Source organism: Pistacia vera, unplaced genomic scaffold, assembly GCF_008641045.1.
Source record: "Pistacia vera cultivar Batoury unplaced genomic scaffold, PisVer_v2 Contig1111, whole genome shotgun sequence".
Lineage (NCBI taxonomy): Eukaryota > Viridiplantae > Streptophyta > Magnoliopsida > Sapindales > Anacardiaceae > Pistacia > Pistacia vera.
Genome location: NW_022195151.1, coordinates 275740 through 297221, shown reverse-complemented (window position 1 = coordinate 297221; position 21482 = coordinate 275740). Strand labels below are relative to the sequence as shown.

The following is a 21482-nucleotide window of genomic DNA, read 5'->3' as shown; positions in this document are numbered from 1 at the left end:
TTGGAGTTTTGGAGGTAGAGAAGAGGGCTGGGTTGTACAAATTTTGAGATGTGGATGGGATTTTGTTTGAACTTGTATTGATTTGGGGAGTGAGAGAGATTAGAGTTTACTATTTTTTTTAAAAAACAAACCTAAATATCGTTTAACTGTTAAATTTAACATTTCAAATTTTAAACTGGGTAGAATTTGCAATTTATGGGATTTAGATTCTCAAACTTAGTGGGGTAAAGGTATTTTACTTAGAGGTGAAACAGCCTGCCCGACCGCACCTCTGTGGTTGCACAACGTGGCAGGTCGGTCCTGACCCCCCGCCACCATTGCAGGCCGGTTAGGCCGCCATGTTGGGGAATTGGTGGCCCAACCGGACCCACCAACCCTAACCTGTCGGGTTAGGCCCGCGGTTGGGCCAAGTTCACCCTTTTTTTATATTTTTATTTTGTTTTGTTTAAGTTTAAATGTTTAATTAACTTTTCAATGAATAATTAACAATTTATAATGAATAAATGTAATTGTTTTTAGTTAAGTGTTAACTTCTTTTCAAATATCAATAATTAAATTAAATTAATTTTTTTTTGTTAACATTCCAAATATAAATTCAATTTTTAATACATTAAAATTGTAATATAAGAAAATTAAATTTATTCATTTATTAAAAAATAAAATAAGAAATTACAATAATTATTGTCTCGTTAAAAACCTCACAAAAAAAAACCCAATGAGACAAAAACTTGGTAAGGAAAAAAAAGTGTATAATTGACAATTATTTACAGTTACAATTTACAAACAACACTAATTTTGGGATTCACTAAGACCTCCCTCATCCGTATCATCTATATTACAAATTGAAATTATTCTTTAAAGTATCGTCGACAACCTCGTATTGACCTTGATGGCGCGACCGTTCCCAATCTCGAAAACATGTGAAGACTTCAATCATTTTTGTGAAAGTTTATCCTCCTTTCATTTAAAATTCTTCCATTGCACTAAATGTTTGTTCGGATGAGACGGTTGAGACAGGAACAGCGAAAACATCCAAGACAAGTCTTGATAATACCGGAAAAATACATTTTCTGGCTCCCAATAGTCTAAGAGATCAATGTTGGCTCTCTGTTGGATCTACTGGTAACATTTCAGGGGTTGTCAAATATTGTTGAAGCTCATTACTCTGGACTGCATGGAACAGTACTTAGTTGTTGTTGGTGGAGCTTCTGAAAGAGGTTGTGCTTCGGATTCGGTCCTCTTTAGCCTATTCAGTGCACCCCGAGAGTAGAAGTCTTCATTTGTTTCTTCTGATGCGCTTTCCTGGATGTTTCGCCTCTTTGCGGGTTCCCATACCTGTTTTCATATTGGAAATATACTTCGAAGATCTATTTTTACCTCTCTTATTTGATTGGTATATCTTCATTTTGTAAATTTTCACATAATTGTCAAACCATTTTTCTAAACCTGCTATTTAATTCTAGGATCAAATATAGCACCTCACAATAAAGAAAATGAAGGTTCCCAATATTTAAAAAAAAAAAAAAAATTCATTACCTTTATTGGTGCATTTAAATTTCATTGTCTTTGTTTTTAAATAACTCGAATTTTTTAATTGTATGTATTACCATGGACTAGTAGGATATGCCACCAGAAGTTGTACAGTGGATTGACAAAATTTTAAGAAAATAATAAAATACTTTAGCTATTTGCCATCATTTTCTAACCAAAATGAGGACCTCTATTATTTACTACAAAATAACTAATTATATTAGCATAGGTAAACAGTAATCAAGCATTAATAGTTAAATTCCACCTAACAGCATGTCTAGCAAAGTTCTAGGAGACATTTTGATTTTATACAACGTCGTTGAAATTCAGCATTTCTTGTATTACTATAAGTAATCCAAGCTAAACAATCTCAATTCATTATATTTTCTTAATTGTTTTCATACCGCTTTTCACAATTAAATAAAACATGACATGCTAAAAAAACTCAAATTGTTATATAAAGGATAATTACTTTGAAATAATCTATACTTTTACTATTAAAATTTGCATTATCTAAAGTTAAACTTATCACTTTATTAACAATATCATAATCTTCTAAAACTTCAACATTTTATTAAATTTGTTCACCACTATGATCAACATCCATTAATCTAAATCCTAATAAAAATTTATTTAATTTATATTCATTATCAAATATGACTAGTCACACAAATATAATCTTGTTTGTTCTACTACTCCAAATATCGACAGTTAGAGCCACACTAACATGACAAGTATGTTTTTATTTTTTAATTATAATTTCATTTTTCTAAACATTTTATTAAATCATTTTCTTTTGCAGTTTTAGAATACAAATGAATTTTGAACAATCTTTCAAAATATTTATCTTCAGCCATATTAATGGTTGATCAGTTGCAGCAATATATAAAGCTAATTATTCCCTATATACATCAGAATTATAATGCCAAGTAGTACCCATATTAGTTATTTGAGTTTGTTGCTTTCTCTATTCCATGTTGATTAATATGTTTATTAGCATGCATTTTTAAAGTACTAGTACCATTACCTAAATCAACTTTATAAATATTCCATAGTATTTGCATCTCGCTTTCTTGACTTGAACGTCATTTTCTACCCTCGTAAAACTTGTCAAAATGCGCCCAAACGTCTGATGTGTGTCGTCTTCGGTTTCGACGGCAGTTGATGATCCCGCTAGACTTGAGATGAAGTTGACGGTAGACGATTACGAGGACGACTTCTAGAACCACCGAGAGCTGTTGGAATCGGGGGCATATTTTGAGATGTATTGGATTCTGGAATGGGAAAGCGGACTATTTGAATCTTCTCCTGCTTTTATGTTAGTAAAATCAACACGGACTAGACTATGATAGTGTTTCCTTCATCATTGTAATTGATGGGAGAGAAATATCTATCCATTGTAGTTGAAAAAAAAAATTGTTGTAGAAGAAATAATTAAAGAAAGAGAATTGGAATTTGGAAATTGGAGATATGAATTAAAATTGTAAAAACTAATAAAATAAAATACGAGCAAATTGATAACAAAGATTTAGAGAATAAATGAATATTGAGAGATTAGAGATTAAGAATATGAGAGAATTTGAGTTGTGAGAAAAATGTGAGAGTTTAGGGCCAATTTATAGAAAAAAATGGGAAGGAAATGACGAAAATACCCCTCTAACGGCTATAAACGGCTATATTTCAAGAGTAAAGGGGTAATTTGAAAAAAACATTAAATTTTTTTTTAATTTATTTTCGGCCACCGACGGGTTGACCGTTATTGTATAACAGCCACCTGTCGGGTTGGCGGTCCCTCTTAGAAGGGACAAAACAGCAACCGCCAAGTCGGCGGGTTGCCATTTTGCAACCCGCCTACCCGGGTTGCTGCCGGGTTGGGTTCAACCCGACCGCCATATTGGCGGTCCAAGTTCAACCCTTTTCATTGCAGGCCGGGTTAGGGTTGACCAGCCTAACCCGGCCTATTTGTTCCACCTCTAATTTACTATTTGATTTATGATGATATATCTTGAATTTTAAAATAATTGAAGATAAATGTTAGGAAAACCAAATATATATATATATATAATATATTATATATATATATAATATATATATTCTATTATATATATTATTTATTTATTTGATAACTTATAAATCTATGGAGTAAAAAATGAAAAAAAAAAGAAAAAAAAAAGGCACAACTGTGACATCTTGATTTGAAATCCACCCATTTATCTAAACATACATAAAAAACGGGCCATATGAGGTTATGACAAACCGATCCAACGACCACAGCCGAAACTGATGAGCGATATCACTATATGACACATTGACGCTCCAAGCTAAAATCACATATGTGTTTGTTTTGTTATTTTGGATATGATTTGGAGAATAATATTGGGTAGTTGAATAAGGTGAAGATTACGAGGTAAAATTTAAAAATTAACAAAAAAATCTCATAGGTTTGCTAATTTAACTAAACACCCCAATATATAAAAATTTTGTAAAATGATAAAAACACCCCCACCCACCCACAGTACCAGATTCTGGCTACCACCGTCAGAATCTGGCTGGAAAATGGCATTATGACGTAGACCGGTTGGATTTGGCCCGTTGTGCGTCGATATGGCATTTTCTAGCCAGATTCACCATGGATCTGATCGGAAAATGCCAAATTTGGCCGTTAGTGACGGCCAAAGATATGGCCGTCGTTGTCGATCAATGATGGCTAAGATTTGGCCGTCGTTGAGCGTCAATGACAGCCAGATCTGGCCTTTTCTGGTCAGATCTACTGTGGATATGATTGGAAAATGTCAGATCGGTGAATTACCGGCTAGTTCTGATCGTTTTTACGCTGTTATGACAAATTTCAGCAATCATCGTCGATGGTTGTACTTATACGGATCTGTTACATATGGGTAGGTGGGGGTATTTTTGTTAATTTTTAAGTTTTTTTTCTAGGGGTGTTTAATTAAATTATTAAATTTAAGGGATTTAAAAGTAATTTAAAAAATAGAATTGTATTTCTCAAATAATAAAAACAAACAAGTATTTTGGGAATAAGATTGGGAATATGGATAGGAATAACAAAACAAACGCACCGGATCTTTCCCTCCAAATATCCATGTATTTATCTCTAACTTTGGAAAAAGCCAAAAAGAAATTCATTTCAATGGAAGCGGGAACTATCTTCTACCCCACCATTCCATGGAACCTCAAACGCTCCTTCTCTCGCAATACCTGTAATTTCCCGCGCTTCATCAGGGCTTCAGCAAATTTACAATCACAGGTTCACTAATCACTCGAAATTCATTTTCTCTTCTTTAATTCTGCTGAAAATTTTATTATCAGCGCACAATTTTTTTATTTTATTTATTTTAACAAAAGAGAGGTTACAAAGGGCCAAAGCCGAGTAAAGACTGGGTAGCCGATTGGGTAACGAACAACGACGACACCGTTCGGAGCCTGCCGATTTATGTTGGAGGAGTATCTCTGTTGGCTGTGCTCTTTAACCGCACCGTTTCGGATATAGCTCCCGTGGCTGATGCCAGTAGGTAACGTCCGTTTAGCTTCCGTTTCTCAACTATAGCTATGGTTATGATGTTATCTGTATCTAACACTGTTTGCGAAATGCCGTAACTGTATCACGCATCCTAAACCACCTCATACTCTTAGTCAATTTCACCTAATTCTTTTAAGCAAAGACACGTGTATTTTATGATCCGAAAATGTTTATAGTTAGGAGTTAGGACTACTCTTGTATAAATTAGACACTGAAAACGTTTAATTTTTAATTTTTTAATATTATCAACACTTGGGATATGCAGGCTATATTCTGATGGAAATTATAGATTTGAGCTATTTCATGCTCCATTTTAGTATTCAATTAAAATGGAGGAGCTGCTGTTATGGAAACTTTGGAAGATACATATATCTAGAGTTCTTTCGTTCTCTCTTTTTTTTTTTAGTAGGTATTGCTGATTGCTATGACTCTGGTGATCAGAGAATGTTATGATTGAATTTTATGAAATGTTTATTTTCTTTGCAGTTCGCAATCCAGAGCGGATTTATTGACCATTGCTTTGGCTGTGACCAATATATTAACTGGTCTTGTATGGTTGTCGATCCGGCCAAAGTCCATCACTGCAGTGAGTGCTCCACATATGCTTTCAAGTTTTCTCTTTAAGATGCACAAGCACATAGAGTCAGATAGAGAGACAATATTAGATGAGTTTTTTAGTAGCTTGGCGGTGGTATTGGTGGTGGAGGAGTTGGAGTTGGATTTGGGGTAGAGAAGAGGGCTGGGTGTACAAATTTTGAGGGATGGGATTTTGTTTGAACTTGTATGATTGGGGAGTGAGAGAGATTAGAGTTTACTATTTTTTTTTTTAAAAAAAACCTAAATACCGTTTAACTGTTAAATTTAACATTTCAAATTTTAAACTGGTGATAGAATTCAATTTATGGGATTAGATCTTCAAACTTAGTGGGTAAAGGTATTTTACTTAGAGGTGAAACAGCCTGCCCGACCGCACCTCTGTGGTTGCACAACGTGGCAGGTCGGTCCTGACCCGCCCGCCACCATTGCAGGCGCCGGGTTAGGCCGCCATGTTGGGGAATTGGTTGGCCCAACCGGACCACCAACCCTAACCTGTCGGGTTAGGCCGCGGTTGGGCCAAGTTACCCTTTTTTTTATATTTTTATTTTGTTTTGTTTAAGTTTAAATGTTTAATTAACTTTTCAATGAATCAATAACATTTATAATGAATAATGTAATTGTTTTTAGTTAAGTGTTAACTTCTTTTCAAATATCAATAATTAAATTAAATTATTTTTTTTTGTTAACATTCCAAATATAATTCAATTTTTAATACATTAAAATTGTAATATAAGAAAATTAAATTTATTCATTTATTAAAAAATAAAATAAGAAATTACAAAATTATTGTCTCGTTAAAAACCTCACAAAAAAAAACCCAATGAGACAAAAACTTGGTAAGGAAAAAAAAGTGTAATAATTGACAATTAATTTACAGTTACAATTTACAAACAACCTAATTTTGGGATTCACTAAGACCTCCCTCATCCGTATCATCTATATTACAAATTGAAATTATTTTTAAAGTATCGTCGACAACCTCGTATTGACCTTGATGGCGCGACCGTTCCAATCTCGAAAACATGTGAAGACTTCAATCATTTTGTTGTGAAAGTTTATCCTCCTTTCATTTAAAATTTCTCCATTGCACTAAATGTTTGTTCGGATGAGACGGTTGAGACAGGAACAGCGAAAACATCCAAGACAAGTCTGATAATACCGGAAAAATACATTTTCTGGTCTCCCAATAGTCTAAGAGATCAATGTTGGCTCTCTGTTGGATCTACTGGTAACATTTCAGGGGTTGTCAAATATTGTTGAAGCTCATTACTCTGAGACTGCATGGAACCAGTACTTAGTTGTTGTTGGTGGAGCTTCTGAAAGAGGTTGTGCTTCGGATTCGGTCCTCTTTAGCCTATTCAGTGCACCACCCGAGAGTAGAAGTCTTCATTTGTTTCTTCTGATGCGCTTTCCTGGATGTTTCGCCTCTTTGCGGGTTCCCATACCTGTTTTCATATGGAATATACTTCGAAAGATCTATTTTTACCTCTCTTATTGATTGGTATATCCTTCATTTGTAAATTTTCACATAAATTGTCAAAACCATTTTTTAAACCTGCTATTTAATTCAGGATCAAATATAGCACTACAATAAAGAAAATGAAGGTTCCCAATATTTAAAAAAAAAAAAAAAAATTCATTACCTTTATTGGTGCATTTAAATTTCATTGTCTTTGTTTTTAAATAACTCGAATTTTTTAATTGTATGTATTACCATGGACTAGTAGGATAATGCACCACCAGAAGTTGTACAGTGGTATTGACAAATTTTAAGAAATAATAAAATACTTTAGCTATTTGCCAATCATTTTCTACCAAAATGAGGACCTCTATTATTTACTACAAAATAACTATTATATTAGCATAGGTAAACAGTAATCAAGCATTAATATTAAATTCCACCTAACAGCATGTCTATGCAAAGTTCTAGGAGACATTTTGATTTTATACAACGTCTTAAATTCAGCATTTCTTGTATTACTATAAGTAATCCAAGCTAAACAATCTCAATTCATTATATTTTCTTAATTGTTTTCATACCGCTTTTCACAATTAAATAAAACATGACATGCTAAAAAAACTCAAATTGTTATATAAAGGATAATTACTTTGAAATAATCTATACTTTTACTATTAAAATTTGCATTATCTAAGTTAAACTTATCACTTTATTAACAATATCATAATCTTCTAAAACTTCACATTTTATTAAAATTTGTTCACCACTATGATCAACATCCATTAATCTAAATCCTAATAAAAATTTATTTAATTTATATTCATTATCAAATATGACTAGTCACACAAATATAATCTTGTTTGTTCTACTACTCCAAATATCGACAGTTAGAGCCCACTAACATGACAAGTATGTTTTTATTTTTTAATTTAATTTCATTTTTCTAAACATTTTATTAAATCATATTTCTCTTTGCATTTTAAATACAAATGATTTTGAACAATCTTTCAAAATATTTATCTTCAGCCATATTAATGGTTGATCATTGCAGCAATATATAAAGCTAATTATTCCCTATATACATCAGAATTATAATGCCAAGTAGTACCCATATTAGTTATTTGAGTTTGTTGCTGTTCTCTATTCCATGTTGATTAATATGTTTATTAGCATGCATTTTTAAAGTACTAGTACCATTACCTAAATCAACTTTATAAATATTTCCATAGTATTTGCATCTCGCTTTCTTGACTTGAACGTCATTTTCTACCTCGTAAACTTGTCAAAATGCGCCCAAACGTCTGATGTGTGTCGTCTTCGGTTTCGACGGCAGTTGTGATCCCGCTACACTTGAGATGAAGTTGACAGAGTGACATTACGAGGACGACTTCTAGAACCACCGAGAGCTGTTGGAATCGGGGGCATATTTTGAGATGTATTGGATTCTGGAATGGGAAAGCGGACTATTTGAATCTCTCCTGCTTTTATGTTAGTAAAATCAACCGGACTAGACTATGATAGTGTTTCCTTCATCATTGTATTGATGGGAGAGAAATATCTACCATTGTAGTTGAAAAAAAAAAATTGTTGTAGAAGAAATAATTAAAGAAAGAGAATTGGAATTTGGAAATTGGAGATATGAATTAAAATTGTAAAAACTAATAAAATAAAATACGAGCAAATTGATAACAAAGATTTAAGAGAATAAATGAATATTGAGAGATTAGAGATTAAGAATATGAGAGAATTTGAGTTGTGAGAAAATGTGAGAGTTTAGGGCCAATTTATAGAAAAAAATGGGAAGGAAATGACGAAAATACCCCTCTAACGGCTATAAACGGCTATATTTCAAGAGTAAAGGGGTAATTTGAAAAAAACATTAAATTTTTTTTTAATTTATTTTCGGCCAACCGACGGGTTGACCGTTATTGTATAACAGCCAACCTGTCGGGTTGGCGGTCCCTCTTAGAAGGGACAAAACAGCAACCCGCCAAGTCGGCGGGTTGCCATTTTGCAACCCGCCTACCCGGGTTGCTGCCGGGTTGGGTTCAACCCGACCGCCATATTGGCGGTCAAGTTCAACCCTTTTCATTGCAGGCCGGGTTAGGGTTGACCAGCCTAACCCGGCCTATTTGTTTCCACCTCTAATTTTACTTTGATTTATGATGAATATATCTTGAATTTTAAAATAATTGAAGATAAATGTTAGGAAAACCAAATATATATATATATATAATATATTATATATATAGATATAATATATATATTCTATTATATATATTATTTATTATTTGTAACTTATAAATCTTGGAGTATTATATAATACATATCTTGAAAAACTAAAATTATTTTAAATATTGTTAATAACCCTATCATTGATTAATAATAACAGTTTTTTTTTTTTTTAATCATTGGAAGTGTTAAATCCAGTTTACCTTACCTTAACTAATCTTCTAGGGTTTTGGATCTATTAACTAGGTAAGAGCCCAAATAACCACTTTTATCAGTGTCTGAGACTGGGAGAACTCAAACTCAAAAGTTTATAAAATCTCATTTTATTTTTTTACCATTAGATCATCAAATAATGGTTGATAATAACATTTTTGTGATATTATTCCAAGATAACATGTTGAGAATATCGAAATATTGTTGATTCATTAAATTAATGCATGTTTATAACAGGATTTGAAACTCTATTAATTTTGGGATTAAGATATTACGAATAAATGGATATAGAGGGGTTTATTAGGGAGTCAAAGATAATTTTATAAAAAGGACAAATAGAAGACTGAATGGGAGAATCGGATAGCCGTTCAATTAGATTAGCGTGAAAGTCACAATTTGTAACGAGAGTGTCTGGGGAATGGCAAACATGATTGGAGAAAGATAGAATCCCATCACATTTAAAACTTAAAAGGTCTCCAAGTGGACGGGAGTTATGAACTTAGCATTCAATTGGTTAAACACCGGATTCCTTGTCTTTTACTTCCATGGAGTGGTGGGCTTGGAGAAAGAAAGGCCAACAGCCCATTCCACTTAATTAAGTTTTGATAACCCCCATTGAAGCCCACCCATTGTGCTGTACCGTCAATGAAATGATGTGGACTCTTCAATCTGGTGCAGGTACTCCGTTACAAGAAGAGAGAAACTTTAATGGATGAAGCCTTATCTGAACTTGAATTGCATTGGCTCGAATTTAACACAATCCCAAAGCTTACATGATGACTATTCACTAGTTTGATTACAGAATGAAGAAAGAATGCTGTACAGTTTTCAAAACAACATAAAACTTCGTGCAAGCAGGTCTTTGTGCTTTGTTCGATAGGTGAGGTGGTGCTGTGTTTGTAAAGGCATTTATATTTATCGACGATAAGAGTGAGACTATTCATATTTGTTTTTGAATTTATTTTCCAGAAGTTGATTCATAAAACTGTATATATATATATATACTCTTAATCAATTAATCCTAATTACATAGGTACTTTTAGATGTATTATAATCTAAAAATAAATAAATTGCATGTATCACTACAAAGGTAATAACATTGTAATCGTCATGCTTGGCTAACTATCCCAAGTCATTTTATTGGTGTGAGCCAAAAAACACGAGATTTGAGTGATCTGATATTTTCTATGCCAGATTGCCAATTTACATAACATATGGATTAAATACCTGCATGCCTTGATCAAGGTATTAATTTAATTAATATGCATTATACTTTTCATTTCTTTTTAAACTACATAATAATCTGATTATCCACAACCAATAATATTACAAGAATTTTTTTGTAGAAACTAATTTGATTTAGGATAAAGGACATTTACCCACCCCGTGGATTCATAAATTGCAAATTCTCACCCCCATTTTAAACTCTTTTAAGGTAAATTTTGTTTTGACTAGGTTTGATTAGTTAAATACCTTTTTATAATAATGAGTAAATAAATAAATTATTTTCTAACCCTCAAATTAATAGAATTAGCAAAATAATCATTTTTCTTTCAAATTTATTTCAATAACACTATTTTCTTTAACCTTCCTCTTCTCTGCGGCGGCTAGATATGGCCGTCGGGATCTTCTCCACCTCTTTCTCTCTCCCTCTCTTTCTCCTTATCTCTTCTCCACCTATTTCTCTCTTCTCTTTTTTCTCTCTCTTTCTTCTTTCCTCTTCTCCGCAACGACCATATCTCAGCAACCGGATATGGCCATCACGCCTCTTTCTCTCTTCTCTTTTCTCTTTCTCTTTCTTCTTTCCTCTTCTCCGTAGCAGCCAAATCTGGCCGCCGATGGTTTTGGTGTTTGTAACGCCCCACTTGAGGTACGTAGCTAATGTTTATTGTTTTGCTCTTATTTGAGTTGGTATATTGTTCATATTGTTTGGTTGCCCCTTGGTTGAATGGATGTATTGGTTTGGTTGAGTGGTTGCCCTGAAATTGTAAAAACTTGACGAAATCTTGGTGTTATAGACTTCGTCGGGGCGAAGAATAATCTTCGCTGCGGCGACGAGGTTCTGCAACCAAAGAGGTAGGTTCTGTAATTTTTTGCCGCGGCGAAGAGCCGAATAAAATGTGTATTGAGGTTTCTAGAGAATTCTTCTATAGGGGCAAAATGACTATTCTACCCCTAATTAGCAAGAAAAGTGGGGAGTAAAATGTAAGGAAATTTAGTAGAGAATGTGTTGGATTTGGGGGTGTGTTTGTAATGAATCAAATGATAAAGATGGAATTTTCAAGGAAGAGCAAGGGCAAAATGGGAAAGAGTGGTTACAATATGAGCTAAAAAGGGAATAAGCTTCATAAACCCTTCATTCATTTTCTTCCACCGCCATACTCTTTCACCATTTCCTCTCAATTCTTCCTTCCATTTTTCAAGGATCTTTGAAGGTTTTTAGTTGGATTTTGGTAGAACCTTAATTTAAGGCATCCTAAGGTAAGGATTTTTGCTTTAGATGTGAAGTTTTGCCTATATTTGTATATTAAACTCTTGTGGTTTTATTGTGTAAAGTTGTAAAGAAGAGACAAGCATTTAAAGGAAAGGAAAATACTAGTGTGATCTCTCCGTTACAAGGTAAGTAAATCCAACCCAAGTTGAAATTTGAGAAATCTTTTGAGTAGAGATTTATATATGTATGTGTATGTTATGCTATTGAGAAATTGGGTTGAGATGAGTCTTTATTTTAGGTTGTTGATTACACTTCATTGATGAGAAGTGTTAATATGTGATGAATATGTAGTAATGAGATGATGTAGTTGAGATGAAATTGCAGGAGATTGATAAATCTATTTGGAAGTGTGATTTTATGACAGGGATTATAATTTTGCGAGGGAGTTTTCTCCCATTTTGGATGGTTCAAGAGAGGGATAGAACCATAGATAAAGTAGAGTTTATGTATGCACATTACTTGTTTGATGAAATGCCTAAGAGAATCATGAGTAATAAACCTTAATTCTTACAACATTGCATGTTGGCATTGCATGAGTACATTAGTGGAGAAGATTAATTGTGCATTGAGAAATGGCTTGAGAAAGATTAGAAAACTATGTGTATGAACTACTCTAAGAGTAGAGAGGATGAGAAAATATGAAAAACGGGTTGGTGCTTTGTGATCTCCACCCAATAGTTATGAAAAGTGGGTTGGTGCTTTGTGATCTCCACCCGAAAGTCACGAAGAGTGGGTTGGTGCTGTGTGAACTCCACCCGGCCGTGCCTCCGATAAGATGAGGCCGTGACATATAGCAGAAGTTAAGTAAAGAGAGCTGTGTGAAAGATGAGAATTGTAAGGAAAGAATTAGAGAGAGAGTTGCGGGGACAGTCGAGTAGAGGATTTACTTACTGAGCATTATTTTGTGCTCACCCCGTTGTTTTCTTTGTGGTTGCAGGATCTAGGTGAGAACGCGGTCGGATGGGCGTCGGCATGCGAAGAGAAATGGTTACACTGTCCATCATGTTTTTGATAATTTTTGTACATAATCCAAACGTTGTATAAAAAACGTATTTGTTTAATAAAAGAAAATTTTGGGCCCAACTCTTTTTACCATTTTATATGTATTTTCGTTATATATATTTTATGAATACTTGATTAGAAAGCAGCCATTATAGTGTTGGTGGTGGTGGTGGAGGAGTTGGAGCCTTGGAGGTAGAGAGGAAGGGCTGCGTTGTAAGAAATTTTGAGGGTTGTTTTGAAATTGTACTGATTTGGGGGAGTGAGAGAGATTAGAGTTTACTATTTTTTTTTTTTTTTTTTAATAAAAAACCTAAATACCGTTTAACTGTTAAATTTAACATTTCAGATTTTAAACTGGGTGAAATTTCCATTATGGGAACCGTAGATTCGTCAAACCTTAGGTGGTAAAGGTATTTTTACTTTTGATTTATGATGAATAATCTTGAATTTTAAAATAATTGAAGATAAATGTTAGGAAAACCAAATATATATATATATATATATATATATTATTTGTTTATTTATTTGATAACTTAAATCTATGAGTAGGAGAAAAATGAAAAAAAAAAAAAAAGGCACAACTGTGACATCTCGATTTGAAATCCACCCATTTATCTAAACATACATACAAACGGCCATAAGAGGATATGACAAACCGTCCAACGGCCACAACCGAAACTGATGAGCGATATCACCATATGACACATTGACACCCAAACTAAAACACATATTATTGATTCCCTCCAAATATCCATGTATTTATCTCTAACTTTGGAAAAAGCCAAAAAGAAATTCATTTCAATGGAAGCGGGAACTATCTTCTACCCACCATTCCATGGAACCTCAAACCCTCCTCTCTCGCAATACCTGTAATTTCCCGCGCTTCATCGGGCTTCAGCAAATTTACAATCACAGGTTCACTAATCACTCGAAATTCATTTTCTCTTCTTTAATTCTGCTGAAAATTTTTTATCAGCGCACAATTTTTTTTATTTATTTATTTTAACAAAAGAGAGGTAAAAGGGCCAAAGCCGAGTAAAGACTGGGTAGCCGATTGGGTAACGAACAACGACGACACCGTTCGGAGCCTGCCGATTTATGTTGGAGGAGTATCTCTGTTGGCTGTGCTCTTTAACCGCACCGTTTCGGATATAGCTCCCGTGGCTGATGCCAGTAGGTAACGTCCGTTTAGCTTCCGTTTCTCAACTATAGCTATGGTTATGATGTTATCTGTATCTAACACTATTTGCGAAATGCCGTAACTGTATCACGCATCCTAAACCACCTCATACTCTTAGTCAATTTCACCTAATTCTTTTAAGCAAAGACACGTGTATTTTATGATCCGAAAATGTTTATAGTTAGGAGTTAGGACTACTCTAGTATAAATTGGATACTGAAAACGTTTAATTTTTAAATTTTTAATATTATCAACACTTGGGATATGCAGGCTATATTCTGATGGAAACTATAGATTTGAGATAATTCATGCTCCATTTTAGTCTTCAATTAAAATGGAGGAGCTGCTGTTATGGAAACTTTGGAAGATACATATATCCAGAGTTCTTTCGTTCTCTCTTTTTTTTTTTAGTAGGTATTGCTGATTGCTATATGACTCTTGTGATCAGAGAATGTTATGATTGAATTTTATGAAATGTTTATTTTCTTTGCAGTTCGCAATCCAGAGCGGATTTATTGACCATTGCTTTGGCTGTGACCAATATATTAACTGGTCTTGTATGGTTGTCGATCCGGCCAAAGTCCATCACTGCAGTGAGTGCGCCACATATGCTTTCAAGTTCTCTCTTTAAGATGCACAAGCACATAGAGTCAGATAGAGAGACAACATTAGATGAGTTTTTTAGTAGCTTGACTTTTAATTTTTTCTTCCTAGAGTAAAAGAAAACGCAATGATTGAGTTTGTTTCAGGTAAATCCTGAAGGTGTGGAATGTCGGATGATATCTTCTCATCTTCCTGACTGTGTAGTATCTGAGTTGTTATGGTACTACAGATTCTCTTTTACTTTTGTACTAGACTATCTCGGTTACTAGTTTTTCAGAGGATGCTTGACAAGCTGAATGCACTATTGTAAAGACAATATCATGGTTATCTCATCAGTGTTTGGACTCAAAATCATGTGTGTCGGTCTTTTGTTGTGAACTTATGGAGGTTTTTTTTTTCTTTTGCATCATTGAAAGGAATCACAAAAAAGATGCTAAAATCGGAATGACTTGAAATTATGGCATTGTTAAGAAATAATGCAAGTTCTAAAGTTTTCATTACGTTTTTATTGTTTTAGTATTTTCAGTCAACCAGGTTCTCTTTATTTTGGACTCACTAAAAACATACTGCTTGCTTGCTTGCGTTCCAAAAGATTAAAATAATAATAATAAGAAGCAGAGTAAAATGTTTGCTTCATTTGTTCCAGCCTCCAGGTTAGCTGTTTATTGTTGCTTTTTTCCCTTAATCTCAGGGCATGGGAATCTCTCTCAGCTGTGACATGCTGTAGGTCACTAGTTGTTGTTTATGACTCCATTTGTATCCTTCAAATTGGTGTGGCAGCTCAATCTTCCAATGATGGTGATGTGGTGACTGTGGATGTTGGTAAATTGATGCAAGGATCTGTCTATCAAGGTGTTATGAGATCTGAAGCACGTGAGTAACTTCTGGGGCTCTCTAATATTTGCTTGTTTCATCTAGTTTACCATGTTATAATCTTAAGACGATGCATGTCAAAGAAATTGTTTATCAAGATGAACATCTTTTATATCTTCTTTGCAGAGAGTTACTTAGCCAACCTATTTCTCTATCCGGGTAGGTCTGAGTTACCATTTCTGCCTTCAAATACACAGGTGATGATGCTTACTTTTACCTGAATGAGTTGACTTTCTTTTCATCTTTCTTGGAGAATTGAGATTCAATAAATTCAGTAAATGTTGCTAATAAAATGATCAGTTTGCTAATCCTTTGATCTATAATTTTCCCTCCCATATTCTATTAACAAGTTGATGCTCGCTAGAAACTTAAAAAATGCTTTTCCTTTGCTTCTGTGAGGTCAAATTAGTGTTGTATCTCTCATTCTTAAATACTTGAACAATATTCTATGTGAATCCATGTCTATAGTAATTAATTGTGATACTCTTGCCACAATGAAACAAAAATGGATTGCTGAAGAAATTTCACTTTGTTAGGCAGTGATCCTGCAGCCACTTGGAGACAAAGGACTTGCAATAATTGGTGGAGACACCATTAGGGGTTTCACAACTTCTGACCAGGTTTCTTTCTTAACTCTTAAATTTCAGATGTGTCACTTTTCCAGTGAACATTTCTTCTTATTTTGTATTTAATTTTCAGTTATGATTTTATATTATCATGATGTGTGGAACCATTATCTTTAGTATACATCGTATTAAGTTATTACTTTCTCATGTTTTTAGAACTGAAAAGATCTTGTTTTTTTCATTTGCTTGGATTAGATTCATAAGGTTTGAATTGATGCTTTTTCTTCTTTTCTCGCATCAACATCTTTCAGTTTTTGTCTTAGCATTATTGATCTCTTGGTAGCTGGAGTTCTGGCCTTTTCACCTAAACACCAAATGCTTCATGTTTTGCTCCTTCATGTATATTTTGGTTTTAATTGCTCTATTTTCTCTTTTGAGAGAGAATGCATTGATGATTCACTGCCATAATTCTTGAATAATATCAATCCTCGTACTCTATAGATTTTAAGTGAATTAACATTGTCCGGATGTCCTGCCTTTTTTTACTGTCTTTGATAGATGGGTTTTCTCTCAAACTAACTTATATTTTTGGTGGCAAAATCATTAACTGTGAACTGTCTATTGTTATGTTGAATACTATGTTGATTAATCAATTGAGCATGCTATCATTTTCTTTGTTGTGGGTTTTAGGGTCAAGTGACAATAACTCAAACCTTTTCTTCTCCTTATATTTTGTCTTTGAACTTTCTTCCACCTTCAGTCTTGGATTGCATTTATTGGAGAGAAGCTGGATGCCACACTAGCAAAATATTCAAATACAGTTCCTTTGGTGGTGGAAGATGGCATTTCAAAGTGATTAGAACAAATTTAATCACATAATGGTGCTAAAATTTGTTGTAGCCTTTTATAAGGTACATTTTTTCGCACTTTTAATGCCTCCAACAATATGAAATTAGTGCAGATTCCAATTTACGTTCTCCTTTCCTTCAGTCTATGGGGTTCAAAGTCATGATTTGAAAGTATCATCACTACTGATTACCTGACTATTATGCTTTGTGGTGTAGCATGTGATTGATAGGCGGGCAAAAATATTTGGGTCAACTGATCTTCAATTTTTTCCCCTTTCCATTGAAAATTTGATAACTTCCAAGTTTTCCCCCCTTGGCTTAGGAAGACTACATGCTGGAAGTTTAGGAATCATATAACTTTCGTAGTACTGAGGGAGGGCAAATACTGATATGAATTAAAGAAAATGAATGGAAAAATTCAGTGGCAAATAACAATTCTTCATTGCCAGATGTCAGGTTTTAGGAGGGCATGATATCGAAATCCGTTATTTGAATTAAGAATTAAATGTTCTTAATCAGTATAAAAACTTGCTAAATGTTTGGCACCCTGGCTACTTGTCCTTCATTATGGCAGGTCGTCTAATTATATCTTTGCAAAAGAGTTTGCTATCTGGCAAATAAAGACTAGTAAACTTAACTATTAGACTTGAACAGAACAGAACTGTTACCCAAAGTAATGTCGCCCTCCCTGCCAACTGCTTTATGCTGATTCGACTGTATGAGTTGAATGCTTTAAAACCCTAGCTTATGGAGAAAAAAAGAGAAAATGACAACTGGAGATTAATTGTAAGCATTGTTGTCCCATATTTCTTTCAATCTTTGTAGGCTTGATGCATTATTCATGATATATATTGTCGTATCTTCCCATTCTAAATGCTTTCAGTGTGGAGTTTACGAGACATGAATCAATAAATCTGTCAATAAACATAAAAATAAAGGGCAAAATAAAATACAAAAAATCATCTCTTGCTGTCATGAATTTACAAAGTGTAAGACCCTATATTCTCTCATCCCTATAGAAACCAAAATATTAAGATACAAAATGGAAAAAAAAAAAAAAAATGAAAAGAATGAATATAGCTTCTCGTGTGATTGCTCTGTTTACATGGGCACCAAACTGCAAGCGCCCGTATTAGTGTTTCTTACTCCCAGGGCAGGGATCCAGTGGCAGGATCAGCAAAGTTAGCCAAAACAAAGTCCCTGAGGCCAGTGTCCCAAACCTCACAGAACTGTAGCCGCCAATTGGGAGGTTCAATGGCTTCGGTCCCTAGCCCCGGTGCCCTGTCCTTTGACCCTGTGTTTTGGTTCTCTTGCCAATCAACAACATAGGTAGCAACCCTTCTAAAAAACTTGGCTCTAAACGCTTCCCATACTTGATACTTGTAGTGGTTTATCACAGCAATGCTTTCAGGCATATTCATGTACCGATAACCTGCCCTCAGGCGAAAATGATGCACCACATTGAGAAGGGTAGTGTTGAGCAAATCTGGGCGTACAATAGACTTATGCCGCTCGGGGCTTTGAAGCCGGCAAGTGTAACCTACGGTCACACCTTCAACCGGATGCGAGCTCAAGCCAGAGGGCCCAAAGCTATGACAAGAAGTTCTAATCTCTGCAACAGTCTTTGAAGATGAAAAATTAGCAACCAAAGATTTTAGGGAATTTTGTCCTGGAAGGCCCCTTCGATGGTCACGAGGAAAGTAGAAAAACTCATCAACGTCAAAGAATCCCACCCATTTGCACTCATTCCTTGCTCTCAAAGCGCAATGTGAAAAACCTGCTTCCTGGGTTTTAACCCATGGCCAGTTGTGCCTACTGACATTATAGTTTTGCAGGTTGAGTTCTTTAACCACATCTTGAATGCCATCATCACTGTTGTTATCATAGATGAACCACCGTTCGACTCCAAGCCAAGAATGGTACATAATCCACTCTCTTATAGAAGATGCCTGATTCCACAGCATGGTACACACACAAAGCTCATACTTCCTCTTATTCTTCCTCTGCTGGTAGGAATTGGAATTGTAAATTCTTGCCACAGACGGCACAGGCGCATAGTCTTTATAAATTCTCTGGTTTCGCCTCTGGCCGTAGGGTCGGGAAGTTCGAATTCTGGCCATAGGCCTTCGATCTCCTAGTCCCAGAGCTCTCCCATTAGCATTAACATGAACAACTGTAACTCGAATTCCCTGAGCCTTAGTTGGATTTGTTCTTATACTCCGCGGCAACAAACACCTAACAACTTCTTGTGCAGCAGCAACTGCATCAGTCATGAGCACAAATCCTTCATCTTTCCCCAAATTTCCTAAGCCAAACTGGCACCGAAAATGGGTATGATCAGACTCCTTATGCGGACGAAGATTCAATCCTTTAACAAACACAACCACTGTCTTCCCATCCAATACAGCTGCATAAGCCATTTTTTCCCAAGAATGAACCGTCTCATTACCTCTGAAAGACCAACGACGCTCAGCCACAACTCCACGCCGCTTCAAGTCAACAATAGCTGAATAATTCTCAGGCGGAAGTGGGCACCTCGCCACCCATCTGAACTCATCGTATTCATCAATAGACAACACAGGCTGAATTTTCACACTCACTGATTTTTCAGAAGAATTCAACAGTTTATAGTAAATACAATCCAAACTCTCAGTAGGAACAATTTTCTTGGAAACCATTAACAAAAGGTGGTCAGGAAACAACACCCTCTCTTCTACTCTTAAAGGAAACAACTTAAATCTACGGTTGAAAGAATCCTGGATTGAATTGCTAGACAAAATCGAAAGAGTAGGCACACTCAAAACCGGCTTAAACGACACCGTTCGAATAGGTAACCGATCTGAAGACAAGAACAACAAAAACACAAGGAAAGAACAACACAAGATTAGAGACCTTACAGACAAGTACTGTGCGCGTGAGTATGGTTTGTAGACACGCTTTCGCTTACGCCTCTGCTCAGAATCCATGTTTAAAGTGTGTAAAAACTTAAGGTTGGAACTGAAACGAGGAGGAAGAAGAAGTTAAAGGATGGGCTTGGTCCGCTTGGATAGAGTGAGGCGAGATGAGATCTGTTGTAAGAATTTGAGTTGAGCAGTGAGTACACAAAAAATGGGAGAATGAAGAGATCTGGTGCCGACAGCGTTTTATGAAGTATATCAGCTTTTGTGAGGGAATATTTTTTCCTTTTTTCTTTTTATTTTTATTATTTGGGGGTGGGTTGTCTGAACTCTGAAACTGGAGAGGAAAGGAGAGGTGCAACAGCATAAAACGCGTTTGTGGCTGCCGTTAATAGGCTGACCAGTCACCATAAAGCAAAGAGCTGGTGAATTATTTATTCTACTATTATTATTCTATTAAATAAAAGTTATAGTAATATTAAAGGGAGGTGTATTCTTGTAAAAAGTCATGTGGTGAGGTGGAGTTTTGATTCTATTTTTTGCTTTGAATTGTTGCGTGAGGTATAAAATAATTTAGAGGTAATTGCATGTCGCTTGTGGCTGGCTTTGCTTTTCTAGAGACATTTTCATGTATAATATAATATACTCACTTGTAAAGAGACGTTTTACCTCATTTCATTGTTATAAAATCTTTAGATGGGGAAATGAAATCGATTTTCATTTTGGCCTCTTTATTCCCTTTTTTTTTTTTTTAAATAATATTTATTAAGTACCCATATTGATTAACAAATTGATGTGAAATGAATTTTAAATTATACTATTGTGACAATATCATCTAATTTTTTTTAATGGGTTTTTTCTTATTTTAAGTTTATTTAACTTTGACCAAAAGAAAATAAAAAGTATTAGATTTCTTATTTTCCTTTTATTGGTTTGTTTAATGTAATTTGATCAGGTCTCTACCTATGACTTATGAGCAGTTAAAAAACATGTAATCTCATTAGGATGCCCACTTGGACTGTGGTATTTTAATTTATAGTCAAAAAAAAGAGGCAGCGACAAAGTGGCATGGAAGGTCAGGTTTGGTTTCTTTCTCTCTTGTTTGATTGCTTTTATGTTTAATCAAAGTGGCTGGCCGATAAGGTGATAACATTTTTCTTTTATTTTTATTACGTTATGATTAGAAAGACTTTGTCCTTTTTCTTCTTGCTTCGATTGATGTAAACTTAGGCTATTATCTCTGATTCTTCCTAAATTTCTCTTATTTCTTATCTCCAACTGTCCCATGATTCCATTCCATTTGTGAAATTGTGATTGATTCTATCTTCCACCAACAAAGATATTACACTTTCATCTTTGAGGTTTTGGGTAAATTAGTTTGTCCTAATACGTTAAGATACAAACACTTCACTCGTTTCAAAGGATTGACGTTAGTGTTATTGGTCCA

The 21482-nt window shown here is 34.6% G+C and overlaps 2 protein-coding genes across 2 annotated transcripts; one reads left to right on the top strand and one right to left on the bottom strand.

The window, feature by feature from the left end:
* The first annotated feature begins 4630 nt into the window (after positions 1-4630).
* LOC116141076 (protein COFACTOR ASSEMBLY OF COMPLEX C SUBUNIT B CCB4, chloroplastic) lies at positions 4631-17348 on the top strand. Its single transcript, XM_031426623.1, has 11 exons — positions 4631-4798; positions 4897-5063; positions 5558-5797; positions 13850-13983; positions 14092-14245; positions 14742-14841; positions 14998-15071; positions 15543-15724; positions 15851-15921; positions 16261-16344; positions 17051-17348. Exons 1-11 carry the CDS (start codon positions 4634-4636, stop codon positions 17144-17146), a joined length of 1467 nt encoding a protein of 488 aa, XP_031282483.1. The 5' UTR covers positions 4631-4633; the 3' UTR covers positions 17147-17348.
* A 695-nt stretch (positions 17349-18043) lies between these two features.
* Positions 18044-20425, bottom strand: LOC116141126 (glycosyltransferase family 92 protein RCOM_0530710). The gene has a single exon (XM_031426662.1). It carries the CDS (start codon positions 20102-20104, stop codon positions 18281-18283), a length of 1824 nt encoding a protein of 607 aa, XP_031282522.1. The 5' UTR covers positions 20105-20425; the 3' UTR covers positions 18044-18280.
* Between the last annotated feature and the right edge of the window lie 1057 nt (positions 20426-21482).

Bases quoted from the DNA above. Each gene is read 5' to 3' on its own strand.
- LOC116141076 (XM_031426623.1), top strand. From the start codon at position 4,634: ATGTATTTATCTCTAACTTTGGAAAAAGCCAAAAAGAAATTCATTTCA. The intron at 14,246-14,741 runs GTAACGTCCGTT...TTTTCTTTGCAG, and splicing joins CCCGTGGCTGATGCCAGTAG to TTCGCAATCCAGAGCGGATT. The intron at 15,922-16,260 runs GTGATGATGCTT...TCACTTTGTTAG, and splicing joins TTCTGCCTTCAAATACACAG to GCAGTGATCCTGCAGCCACT.
- LOC116141126 (XM_031426662.1), bottom strand. From the start codon at position 20,104: ATGGATTCTGAGCAGAGGCGTAAGCGAAAGCGTGTCTACAAACCATAC.